At 55.9% G+C, this 12,889-nt stretch overlaps 1 protein-coding gene across 2 annotated transcripts; it reads right to left on the reverse strand.

Annotated features, from left to right (window-relative positions):
• Nucleotides 1-1,717: 1,717 nt before the first annotated feature.
• On the reverse strand, nt 1,718-12,611 carry PSMD6 (proteasome 26S subunit, non-ATPase 6; the record flags this gene model as incomplete). 2 transcript variants are annotated; one of them, XM_080714974.1, is made up of 8 exons in its annotated part: nt 1,718-1,814; nt 1,942-2,019; nt 3,669-3,837; nt 7,054-7,162; nt 7,254-7,473; nt 7,814-7,959; nt 11,574-11,779; nt 12,584-12,611. In XM_080714974.1, 8 exons carry the CDS (start codon nt 12,609-12,611, stop codon nt 1,718-1,720), a joined length of 1,053 nt encoding a protein of 350 aa, XP_080571100.1. The 2 variants fall into 2 exon arrangements, with proteins under 2 accessions (XP_080571100.1, XP_080571099.1); XM_080714973.1 differs by having other exon boundaries at nt 12,467-12,611.
• Nucleotides 12,612-12,889: the final 278 nt, after the last annotated feature.

Below are 12,889 nucleotides of genomic sequence, written 5' to 3' on the forward strand. Positions count from 1 at the left end.
AGATGTATTACTTTTCCTTAAAGGCCACTGAGAGCCGGCGTGGTGGCACACACTGTAATCCCAGCATTCGGGAGGCTGAGACTGGAGGCTCGCGTCTCGCGGCCAGCCTCAGCTGTTTAGCGAGGCCCTTGGCAACTTGGGGAGACCCTGTTTCAAAATAAAGAATAAGCCAGGCGTGGTGGCGCATGCTTGTAATCCCCACGCTTAGGAGGCGGAGACAGGAGGATCGCGCGGGTTCGAAGCCAGCCCCACTGGCTTACGAGACCCTGTTTCAAAATATAAAAAAATAGGTCTGGGAGTGTAGCCTGGAGGTCGAAGGGCTTCCAGGAACCCCAGTACCACCAAAAAAAAAAAAAAAAAAAAAAATACAGCTGGGAGGTAGGATGCCCCTGGGTTCCATCCCCAATATAAAAAAAAAAAGTAAAGAACAGCTGACCACCCATGGTGCCTTGCTTCATGCAGTGAGTCCCGGGTGGGTCCTTGTGCACTGCTGGGCGGTCTCCCTCCCTCCCTCCCGCTGGGAAGGACCCACATTCCTCTCAGCCTCTCCTGCCGTCCTCACCTAATTTTAGGAGGGCTAAAATGGTAAAAGGAAAATAGAACCAAGCAGTTTTGCAAGAAGGGAGAAAAAAAACAAAGGCTGAGAGTCTGCGCTAAGGCCGTAGGCGCTGGCGATGCTCTGGGCCACGGGCACGCCACTGGAGGGAAGGGCTTCTCCAGAGCACCTGTTTCCCTCCAGCATGGACTGCAGCGTCTCAGCCAGAAAACAGTCCACTAGCTGATCTCACCGCAGCACCTTGTGCCCCACGCCAGCACCTGACACTGAGCTCCATCCCAGCCCTTCATCTGGCCAAGCTGCCCAGGCTGGCCTCGAACTCGCGGTTCTGTGTGTGTGGCGGGGGCCAGTGGTGCCGAGCCCAGAGTCACTCTACCTGAGCCGCGTCCGGCCCTTTGTTGTTGCTAAGGTCGGGTCTCGCTAGGTCTCAGGGCCTCCGTGTGCTGCCCAGGCCGCCCTCCATGATGCCGTCTCCCAGTGCCACTCTAGCTGGCAGCGATGATCCTGGACGATGGGTGATCCTTGCCCTCCATGATGCCGCCTCCCAGCGCCACTCCAGCTGACTTCCCTTCTCTGCCGCTGTCCCTGTCCGACTCAGAGCTTGGGACTGGGAGACACAGCGCGACTCTGGCTCCCTGCGCTGTTACCGTGGTCCTGTCCTGTTTCTTTATCGGGGGGAGGTTGCCAATAAGTGTACCGGAGTCTTTGAAATCTGCTGAGTTATGTTCTGGAATCTATGCTAAGCCAGTTTTATAGAGGGGAATGGCCTATCTTCCTGCCACTTGTTCCTGAAAAAAGCTATTAGGCTTGCTGTCTTCCGTCTCGCACGCACGCACGCACGCAGGTGGCGCTGTTGGTCTGGTCTGCGGCAGGGACAGGACTCTTCTTTCTGGAATCAGGAGACTGTCACTGTCACTGTTCACTGAGGCGGCCACCAGGAGCTACACCATGAGCCCCGCAGCGTTCACCAGCGGAGCGCTCCTCGCCAATGAGTCCTCGGTAGCGTTATGAACAGTCCCAGCCCCATCCCTACAGAAAGGCAAGCTTCAGAGACAGTGAAAGACACAGCCATCAAGTATTTATTTTATAAGCGGGACTGGGCACATAGTGAGCTGTAAAAACCCCAAGCAGCTGTCTCTGAAGGCACTCCTGTGAGTGGTTTCACATATTAATGACTCTGGAAAGTTTCTGAACTCGGTTTAGTAGCAGATCTCCTTTCTTGATAGTTTCTTGGTACTGCCAGTTCTTGCTATCAGGTCTATAAATAAATACAAGAAAGTGAATTATTTACCAGTCACGTTACTCCACGACGAGGGCTGGCCTACGTTTTCAGGCCACTTAGAAACGCCCCTCGGCCCGAGAACGAACGGCACGGTGGACAGTACCTGTTGGTCTCCACTATTTCGTTCACTTTATCTATTTTGCAGTGCAGCCGGCCAGCAGCGATGAATCTGGACAGTTCCCTAGGGGCGAGAAAGGAGCCGGCGTGAGCGCAGAGAGCTCGTGGACACAGCTGCGCTTCAGCTCCCCTCACTCGGCGGCTTTCGAGGTAACGCCGAGCCTCGCGTGGCGCACGCGGCGCTCCTGGGCTGTCCCGGGCGCGCGGTAGGACTAGGTCATCTCAGAACGAGCAGGCCCTGGAAGCCCGTCCTGACACGCGGGCGGCAGGCGATGGCCCAGTGCAGGCCTCCAGGACGATAGGGAGCACTTCGCAGGAGCTGGGAGGGAGCACTGCTAACCGAGGAGAAGGCTCTGCTCAAACGCGAGACCTGGGAGAGGCTCACAGCAGCCGGCCTCGCGCGGCCCTTCCCAATAATGGCCTGTTTCTTTTTGGGTTTTTTTGGCGGGTCTGGGGATGGAACCCAGGGGCATTCTTCCTCTGAGCTATACCCCTGCCCTATTTTTTAGTCTTTATTTTGAAACAGGGTTTCACTGAGTTGCAGAGGGCCTCACTAAGTAGCTGTGGCTGTCCGTGAACCCGGATCCTCCTGTCTCCGCCTCCTGAGCGCTGGGATGACAAGGTGTAATGACAAGCCCAGCTCCCTGTTCATTTTCCAAGGAGGAATCCCATCCACAGAGTGCACGGGGAGGCGGCTGTGCAAATCCCCAGCGCCCCGCGGCGTCTCCAGGTGCCAACCAGGCCGACACCTGTCTCGGACAGGAAGGAAGTGGGCAGCACGTGCGGTGTACGGCGGCCTTTAGCCCCTGCACGGTGAGGCTCCAGACACCGCGTGTGTCCGCGCCGCCCACTAGTGGGGAGACCTGAGCCACGGGCTGCCAGGCCTTCCTGACCGGAGCCCAGCGGCAGACCACTTAGGGACACCAGCCCACTACTTTGTTAAGGATCATTTTAAAAACAAAATTACTAGCACTGCTTTTCTTTCTATCCAAGGAGGAAAATGAGGGAATGATTGAGTAGAACCTGGGTCACACTAAGCGTCCGTGCACATTGCTGAGTAAACTCCACCTCAAAACGAACCCGTACGCGAAGGCTGGCAGGAGCCGGGGTGCGCCGGTGCGACACTGCTCTGAAGTGCTGCGGAGGTCACTGAGCCCGAGTGGGCCCTGCGGTCTGGGGAGCACGGATCCCACGGCAGCAGCCTGGCCGCACCTCCCGGCCTCGCCGGGCCCTGCCCTCTGTTCAAGACTCGGGGACGCCGCCGGAGCTCCCTGCAGCCCCCGGGGTTAAAGCCCAAGACCCTAGGACAGCGAGCTCCCTGACTGACAGCCCGCACGGAGCCTGCACAGTGCAGGCCTGCAACGTCCAGGCCCCAGAGCACACGCAGGATCGTAGGCCGGAGCCCGACAGCTCCTGCCACTGCTTGCGGGGACCCGCCGTGGCCCTGACACAAGGGAGGCCCAGGAAGACAGGCCTAAGCGACACCCCCACATCATACCCATGGCTGCTCGTCAGGCCACGGACTCAAGTGCTAAAAGCCCCAAATTTAACCACCAACTTGACCAAAAGTACTCTAGCAGCCTAAACACTGGCAGGAGCTGGCAGGGAGCTCAGACGGCCGAGGGACACTGGGAGTCTCTTCCCCCTCAAGTCAGGCCCGCAGACCCGCACGCTGAGAGGCAGCCTGGCAACGTCAGCACTGCGGGGACTCACTGGTCGATGAACTCCACGCCGACGCCGAACGCCTCCGCCATGTAGCCCAGGGTGAGCGACCTGTAGGACTCCAGCAGCTGGCTGTACGCGAGGATCCGCATCTCCCTCACGTAGTAGCGATAATGGGGCGCGAAGAGCCAGTCCTTCTTCATCTCCTGCTCCACGACGGCTGCGGGGAAGGGCGTTATCAGAGCCGCTCGCTCACGTGGAGGGTGAGCCCCACAGCCAGACTGCGCCATCTCACGTGCGCGCCGGCCAGCCGACCCCACCGTGAGAGCAGCCCGGCCTCGGCCGTGTCCGGGCGCACAGCTCCGCTACGCGCGTGGACCACAGGCTTCCTGCGATGGCGTTGGGCTCAGAGCCAATGCTAACAGAAACGGCAGACAGTGCCCCGACGACACGCCGACCCAAGAGATGTAAGGCAGACAAGAAAGAGACGCTGGTAAACCCTAGTGTGACCGTGCCACGTCTGGAAACACAGAGGGAAGTTCCATACAAACGATGTTAATGACAGATCGTTAACAGCCTCAGCCAGAGAACGTGCTTTAGTCAAACACCGAAGAGCGCGCCGTCCACCGGCGTCGGCAAGTGTGCCGCACAGGAACACGCAGCCTACGCGAACGAAGATGCGGCCCTCACTGCCCAGAACCGAGGGTGCGGAGGCAGAGAGAGGGTGAGCGGGAAGGCCTCAGGGCGGCAAGCCCGGGAGCAGTGGGGTGGAGGCTAGGCGCCCTGCCCGCTGTGTGCCAGGGCCAGGCCGCAGCGCAGGGGGGCGAAGGCCCAGGCAGGACCCGTGCGTAGGGACGGAGAGCAGGCAGGGATCTGGTTGACGTGGGCTCGCGTGCAGATGGTGGAGGCAGCGCCCGCCCAGCACAGGGGGCACCAGAGGCCCCACGGCCCAACCAGAAAGCGCAGAGCCAGCAAAAGCACCCCTGGCCTCCAAAGGACCAGGAAAAGGGGGGGGGGCAGGAGCCTCAGATGCTGGCACGCCAGAGAAACAGCCGAAGCCCCGGCTCACAAGCCCCGGGCAGCCTGGCGCCGTGGTGAGCGCCTGCCTCAGGACAAGAGGGCAGGAGTGGAGCTCTGCCCTGCAGCATCCTCGGGCCTAATCCCCAGAACTCAAAAGTAAAATAGCTCTCCCAGTTGTTGTGAATGCAAAAACAAAAACATCTACATAGAAAGCGCACGCACCAGATCCACGTACATGTGTGAAGCGCCCAAACCTCTGGATGCAGCGCCCCAGGGCTGGCAGGGCCCTGGCGGCAGGCCCCAGGCCCCGGGGCGGACTGCGGTTAATACTGTACACAAGCGAGTAAAGGTCTAGAAGGATGTGAACCCGACTATTAAACAGTTACCCTAGGAGGACTTTGTCTAAGTGTGTACAGACCTGAGGGTGGGGTTGGACGTGTGTTCCTACGAAACGGAGGCCGAGTCCACACAAAGGGTGTTCACAGGTGTTGACTGCGGCACTAACAGCCCCCCGCTGCAACGGCCTGACCGTTATCGGCTGTGACTAACTCGGGTGAGGGGCACCGCGCGGCCTTGAGCTTGCCCTGCTCGGCCTCTGGAGCCCCTGGGATCACAGGCCGGCACCCTCGCTGCCCGGCTCCCACCGCTCCTCCCTCCTGGCCTATACAAAGCAGGCCACAACTGGGCGGAGCGTAAGGCACGCCGCTCACTTGGGCGCAGAGCCTCCCAGCTGCGGTGGGCACCGCTGCGCGCCAGACGACGGGCGTGCCGGCGTTGAGCTGAGACGACGCACACAGGACCCTACAGACGGTCCTGTTGTAGTTATTTTCACAAAGCAAGTAATGAGTGGCGGCTGGGGGAGGAGGGCTGACTACTAGGGGGTGCGGGTTTCCTTACGGGGTGGTGATGATGTTTTGGAATTAGTGTCGATGGCTACACAACCCCGTCCACGTGAGAAACCATCTGATCTCACGATGTGTGGTCTGTCTTCATTTCTTTTCGTGAGGAGGCATAATGTAAGGGCTCTAGGATGAGGAGAAGCGAAGGGCTTGCTCTGGCTGAGGGAAGAAGGGTCGTATCTGAGCTGACTGGTGACCAGGAGGTTCCCAGACACAAAAAGGGAGAACAATCCTGCAGCAGGAGCTTGCGTGCAAAAGCACCGTGCGCACGCACGCACGCAGCGGCCGTGTGCAGGAGCTCACGCTGGAGGAAAGCAGGCGTGCCCGACACCCGTGCCCGTGGGAGCACTGCCGCGTGCCCGGCCAACGCCAGCACAGGGCCGCTGCCATCAGTTGCTGTCCTCCCTGCCTGTTTGTGCAAAGGCGGTCCATCTGACAGACGCTTTACCAATCTGCAGCATACACAAGACTATCTAAGTTTCAGGAAAAACATTAGAGACAAATCCCTTGGTCACTCTACTGCAAGCTAATTCTTCTAGTATCTTAATAAATTATAGTCACCAGAGGGAAACCAAATCGCCAGAAGGGGGTTAAAGAAAAAAAGCAAGCAAATGTGTGTGGGTAGCATATCTAGAATCTAGCTCTGAAGAAATACAAACACTGTCCGTATTTTATGTTTCCAACCTACAGGCCCTAGAAATGACTTACGATCAGCACAGAGCCCAACTACCGCAGAAAGAGTAGCCATTCAGAGAGAGCGAGCTCAAGGTCCCATCATGAAGCGCAGAGCCCAGGACGCCCCAAACCCTCCATAAAACGCAGCATCGCGGCCGCTCACTGACACTTGCCTCTGACCCGAGGCTGGATCCAGGGTCAGGGCAACTTCCTGGTCAGGGGCACTGGAGGTCGGTTAGGCTCTGCAGGCCAAACGCACTCTGTCCCGTTCTGTTTCTCCCCAGTCATGGGAACTGGGGGTGCGCTACCACTGAGCCATGCCCCCGGCCCTGCTTACTTTCATTTTGAGAGAGGGTTTACTGAGCCCCCCAGTCTGGCACCAGGCTTGAGACCCCCGCCTCGCCTCGCCTCCCGAGTGGCTGGGATCCCAGTGTGCTCCTCCTCCTGCTACCTCTCAGTTCTTTTAGACAACACTCTAAAATATAAACGAGCCAGGCATGACAGCACACACCTGTAACTGCAGGAGTCAGGAGGCTGAGACAGGAGGGTCGCAAGTTTAAGAACAGCCTCCGCAAGTAGCAAGATTCTCATCAACCTAACAAGACCCTGTTGAAAAAAAAATAAAACTAAAACAGGGCTGAAGGTGAAGCTCTCCTGACCTGTACAGAAAGACACACTGGTTGCTGAACTGTAAACTGGGCACTGCTGTAAACGCGTGCACAGCGCACACCAACCAGCCACGGGGATCAAAGACCCACAGGCGTCTCCACACCATTTCTCAGATCGGGAAGCGTCATCTTTGGTCACCTGCGCAGGATCACAGTGAGCAACCCTCTCCTTACCTAGTGACTGGAAGAAAACCGCGTACCGACACTCGTACAGCGAAAAGAGGTACTGCCGGACGGCCGGGAGGCTGTGCAGCACCTCAAGGATCTCCGCGCCCTTAATGACCTGCGTGCGGAAAGCGGAAGCTAGTGAGCCGGCTCCGGGCCGCGTCGGTGACGTGCACCGGGCCTCCCCGGTCCCCGGGCCCGATCGGTACCTTTTCCCGGAGGTCTGGCCTCTCCAGGGCGATCATGCTGACGTAGACGGTGTACGTCACAAAGGTTTTGTAATCCATGAGCTCATAGGACGTGAAGGTTGACACGGTGTCCAGGAAGAGCTCGGCCGCCTGTTTGAAGTCGCGAATGGCCACACAGTAGAGGCCCTGGTACACCTTCAGGCGGTTTCTCCTGTCCCAATCTCCTCCTTCTTCGATTAAGCTGCACAGTGGAAACAGTTACAGTCACAATCCGGGAACGGGCCGCCCCAGCCTCCCAGGAGCGCGCCGTGCAGACGCTGCTCCAGAACGCGGCCCCCTTTACCACGGCCTTTACGATGGCTCCCCTCGCCATAAATATGCCTCGTATAGTCCCCTCATCTTTTTTTGTTAGAGAGAAACAACTTTTAACCAAAATGGAACCAAAGAGAATATTTAAAGAAAGTATTTTTCCCAATAAGTACATCAATCATTTGCCCAAATTGGAAGAGCTGCAAAGAATCTAATCACGTCTTCAAGTTCTCACGCAGCGTGACCTAGAGGGAATGTCCCCGACAGAGTACCTCTTTGCCTTTTCTGTGTTTCGTGTGATGAGATCGTTGTCCATGTAGAACAGGCCGATCCTAAGGAGGTAGAACACAATGTCCAGCCGGTGGCCCAGGGCCACGGTCTTGTCGTATGTCTTGCGAAAGGCTGTCAGAGCTCCCTCCTGCCGAGAAAGCGAGACCACAGCTGAGGGGGGTTCAGAGGCCGCCAAAGCTCTGGCTGCCTGGGGCTTTCCTCAGGAGGGGGCAGGTCAGAGCGGACCAGGCCACACGGCGGTAAGTGCCGAAGCCGGGTAAGCACGCGGGGTCACTACACTGTGCCTTCCACGAGTAGAGAATGGGAGACGAGCCTGGCAGACACTGACACACTAAAAACAGTTCCGGAAAGTGCTGATAACTGGCTCAGTGCAGAGGATTCCTTCCCTCATACTCATTTTTACTTTTTCTTTCTTTTTTTTTTTTTTTTTTTTTGTTGTTTTCTGCAGTACTGTGGATGGAACCCAGGGGCATTTGACCTCCGAGCTACATCCCTGGCTCTATTTTTTTTTTTTAATTCTCTATTTTATTTTCTTTTATTTTTCTGTGGGTCTGGGGATGGAACCCAGGGGCATTCAACCTCCGAGCTACACCCCCTGCCCTATTTTTTTTTTAATTCTTTATTATGAAACCGTGTCTCACTGAGTTGCAGAGGGCCTCACTAAGTAGCAGAGGCTGTCTGCGAACCGCGATCCTCCGGTCTCAGCCTCCCGAATGCTGGGATGACAAGTGTGCGGCACCACGCCCGGCATTACTTCTCTATTTTTAAACAGGGTCTGAGTTGCAAAGGTCCTCACTAAGTAGCTGAGGCTGTCCTCGAATTTGATCCTCCTGTCTCAGCCTCCCAAATGCTGGGATGACAATCGTGTGCCACCAGGCCCTGATTTCTACCTTTAAAGGTTACAGTACACTACTGTAAAGTATTCCTCCTCGTCGTGTTAAAGGCAGTGGGACTCATCGTGGACTATCCGATTACCACTGGATATGCAGAGGCAACTCCATCGCACTGGGACAGCTCCGTGGAAGGTGTAAGCACGCAGCGCCAGCTCACAGCACCGCAGAGTGACACCCCTCTACTGCTCTGAAGGCAGCAGCGTGAGTGAGAGCGTGTGCTCACACTGGATGCTTTTAGGCGTACCTGGCTGTTTGTTCTATGTAATTATAACTTATGCTCCCTAAAGTCATAAAAGGGACCGTGAGGACAGCAACAGGTGCACCCAGCGCTCAACTCTTGAGACGTCAGGACGTCCCACCCATCAGGACCAGGGACAGGTCCGAGGAGACACCGGCAATTCCAGGCTTGGAAAGTAAAAAGAACTGGCAGCTTGGACATCCTACTGTTATCAGAAAATAAGGAGGACCAACGAGATCGTGGCACAGAGACCAGCTGTCTGGGCGTCTCCACCGCAGGCGTGCGGCGGACGAAGTGTGATAAAGATTACGCCCGTGGTGCACCATGGGAAAGCGCCAAGCCCACTAGGCATTTAGGACACTCAGAGGTTCCTGAAACAGTCAATAGGGGAAAAAGGGATGTTATTTTTGGAAAACGGCTACTTAATATACACTGCAGGAATACAGTATTAGAACGTCACTGTCACTGCCTTACAACTCCTCCATACCAATTCAGGCCTGTCCTTGTTCAAACTGAAGCCTGGATTAAAAGTTTCAAGTTTCTTACTCACATGCAACATGTTACTCTTTAAAACAAAACCAAGGGGCCAACGCTTGTAATCCCCGCGCTTGGGAGGCTGAGACAGGAGGATCGCACAGGTTCAAAGCCAGCCTCAGCTACTTAGTGAGGCTCTCAGCAACTCAGTGAGACCCTGTTTCCAAATAAAATATAAAATACGTCTTGGAGTATAGCCCGGAGGTAGAAAGCCCCTGGATTCCACCAAAAAAAAAAAAAAAAAAAAAAAAATCAAAGCGGATCCTCTTAACCAGTATCACACAACTAAGTTGACCTTCGTTCGATCCAGGAGTGGCGGGTGAGATGCAGAACTGGCCACAGGACATCGCTCATTCTTCCAGCAATTTCTTCTCACAGACTCACCTGTACCCCGAGAAACACCAGCACACACACACTCGGAGGCATGTAATACAGCTCTGCTTTGGTACTGAAGGTGAACCCAGAGGCTTTCAAACCTCTAAGCTATACTCCCACCCTATTTTTTATTCTTTGTTTTAAAACAGGGCCTCACCAAGTAGCTGAGGTTAGCCGTGAACCGCGATCCTCCTGTCTCTCCCTCCCAAGTACTGGGATTGCAAGCATAGCACACCCAGCTATTTTCTTTATTTTGTAACAGGGTCTGAGTTGCTGGTGTTGGCCTCAAGCCTGTGCTCCTCCTGTCTCAGCCTCTGATGTATACTGGCACGATAGGCATGCCTTCCTAGGATAGGTGTGCGCTACCACACCTGGCTTATAACAACGTTTCACTGTTTTTTGTGTGTGTGATACTGGAAGCTGAGCCCAGGGATTCTATCTGGAGTTACACCCCCAAGCCCTTTTTATCCTTTCTTTTGAAACAGGGTCTCGCTAAACTGTAGAGCGGCCAAGGTGCTGAGACTGGCTGGGAACCTGTGATCCTCCCACCTCCCAAGTACTGGGATTAAAGCGTGGGCCCCCTGCCAGTTCGGACTTCTGTTTTTAACGAAGAGCACACACCCAGCATTTGTATGGAGCAGGCACTGCAAGGTGATCACTTCTTTATTCGTCTTTGCGCTGACTCACCAGTTCCAGTAAACACAATTACTTTATTATTATTATTATTATTTTTTTTTTTTTTGGTGGTACTAACGATGGAAGTCAGAAGCATTCTACCTTAGAGCGACACCCCTAGACCTTTTTTATTTTTTATTTTGAAGTAAGCCTTCACTGAGTTGCTGAGGCTGGCCATGAACCTGAGATCTTCCTGTCGCAGCCTCCCAAATGCTGGGATTACGAGCAGGCGCCAAGCCGGGCTCACAGTTCCTTTGAAAATGAAAGTTAGCTAGGTGTGGTGGCTCACGTTTGTAATCCCAGCACTCGAGAGGCTCAGACAGGAGAATTGCAGATTCACAGCCAGCCTCAGCTACTTAGTGAGACCGTTTCAAAATAAAAAATGAAAAACAGAAGGCCGAGTGTGGTGTCGCACGCTTGTCACCCCGGCCTTTGGGAGGCGGAGACAGGAGGACTGTGGTTCACGGCCAGCCCCAGCTACTTAGTGAGGCCCTTCGCAATCAGTGAGACCCTGTTTCAATATAAAGAATAAAATATAAAACCGGGTGTGGTGGCGCACGCTTGTAATCCCCGTGCTTGGGAAGCGGAAGCAGGAGGATTGTGCAGCTTTGAAGCCTGCCTCGCTGGCTTACAGAGACCCTGTTTCCAAATAAAATATAAAACAGGTCTGGGAGTGTAGCCTGGAGGTAGAAGGGCACCAATCCCCAGTACCACCATAAATAAATAAATAAATAAATAAATAAATAAATAAATAAATAAATAAATAAATAAATGGCTAGGAGGTATAGCTCAGAGGTAGAATGCCCCTGGGTTCCATCCCCAGTACCGCAAAATAAATAAATAAATAAATAAGTAAATAAATAAAATAAAAAACAGGGCTGGGGGTGTAGCTCAGAGGCAGACCGCCCCTGGGTTCAATCCCCAGCTCTTCAATAAATAAACAAACAAACAAACAAACAAGCAAACCGTCACCATGCCACATTAACCTCGAAGAGCCCCAGCTCTAGAGGCGGAGCGGGCCCTCACCTTGTCCCCGATCCGACACAGGTACTCCGCCTTGGTCATCATGGCGTCTCGAATCTCGCTCTCCCCCAGGTTCTTCTCCGCGTCCTCCAGCATCTCATCCAATCGCTTCAGCTCTTCTTCGTTGGCCTTCTTCATTCTGTTGAGCAGCTCCATGTCCATTTGCCAGTCCAGGGACTTGCACAGGCCTTCGTAATAAGGAGCCATATCTGCCAGTCAACAAGCGGGGGATGTGTGAGCTTGGTCCCTGGTTCCCTGCACCTCTTCCCACGCACACAGGGCCAGGTCAGCCACCGGCCTCCTTCCCGCTCCCAGGAAGGAGGGACAGGGCGCGCTAAGGGGCTTGGGGAGGTCGCAGGCAGCCAGGCGAGGTCTGCAGGGGAGACAAGCGCGAGCTGGGCCTGCTGACCCCCGTCAGGGTTCTAAACGCGTCTTGGCGCAAGGTAAGGGGCATGCCTGCCTATCTATAAATAAATAAATAAATAAATAAATTTATTTTGCTGGACTGAGGATTGAACCAAGGGGCATTCTACCTCCGAGCTCCACCTCCAGCCCTATTTTTTTTTTTTTTTTTTGTGGGTCTGGGGGCGGAACCCAGGGGCATTTTATCTCCGAGCTCCACCCCCAGCCCTATTTTTTATTCTTTATTTGGAAACAGGGTCTCGCTGAGTTGCAGTGGGCCTCGCTAAGTAGCCGAGGATGTCCGCGAACCGCGATCCTCCCGTCTCGGCCTCCCGGATGCTGGGATGACAAGCATGCCCACCACGCCCGGCTGGGAGGCCAATCTCGAACCCCACTTCCCGCCTCCCGGGGCGCCGATCGCGGTGGCAGCCCGGGCCCCCCAGGACAGCCCCCCACGGCGGCGCCAGGCCGCTGACGCGGCGCGCGGGCCTCACTGTTGTCGCGGACCGCCGCCATCAGCTCGTCGCGCACGGCCGCGTCCCCGCGGTGCTCGGGCAGGCTGAGCAGGAAGCGCAGCTGCGCGATGCGCAGGTCGGGGTTCTTGGGCAGACCCTCCTCCTCCAGGTTCTCCAGCGGCATGGCGGCGGCGGGCGGCGGCGGACAGGCTGCGGCCGCCGGCTCGGACGCTCTGCAGCGGCGACGGCGGAAGTGGGAGGGGCCGGCGGCGGGCGGAAGTGGGAGGAGCCGGCGAGGGCCTCGGCTTCCGGCTTCCGGTCTCGGCTCCGCGGCCGCCGCCGACAGCGCCCCCTGCTGGACAACTGCCAGAACGACGCGAGCGCGGGCGCCCCCGTGTGGTCGCTGGCGGCGTTTCTTCGCTGGAGGCCCAGAGTGGCTGGGGCCTGGCTTCCAAGTTAAAT

The sequence above is a fragment of the Muscardinus avellanarius genome (genome assembly GCF_963383645.1).
Source record: "Muscardinus avellanarius genome assembly, chromosome: 18".
NCBI lineage: Eukaryota > Metazoa > Chordata > Mammalia > Rodentia > Gliridae > Muscardinus > Muscardinus avellanarius.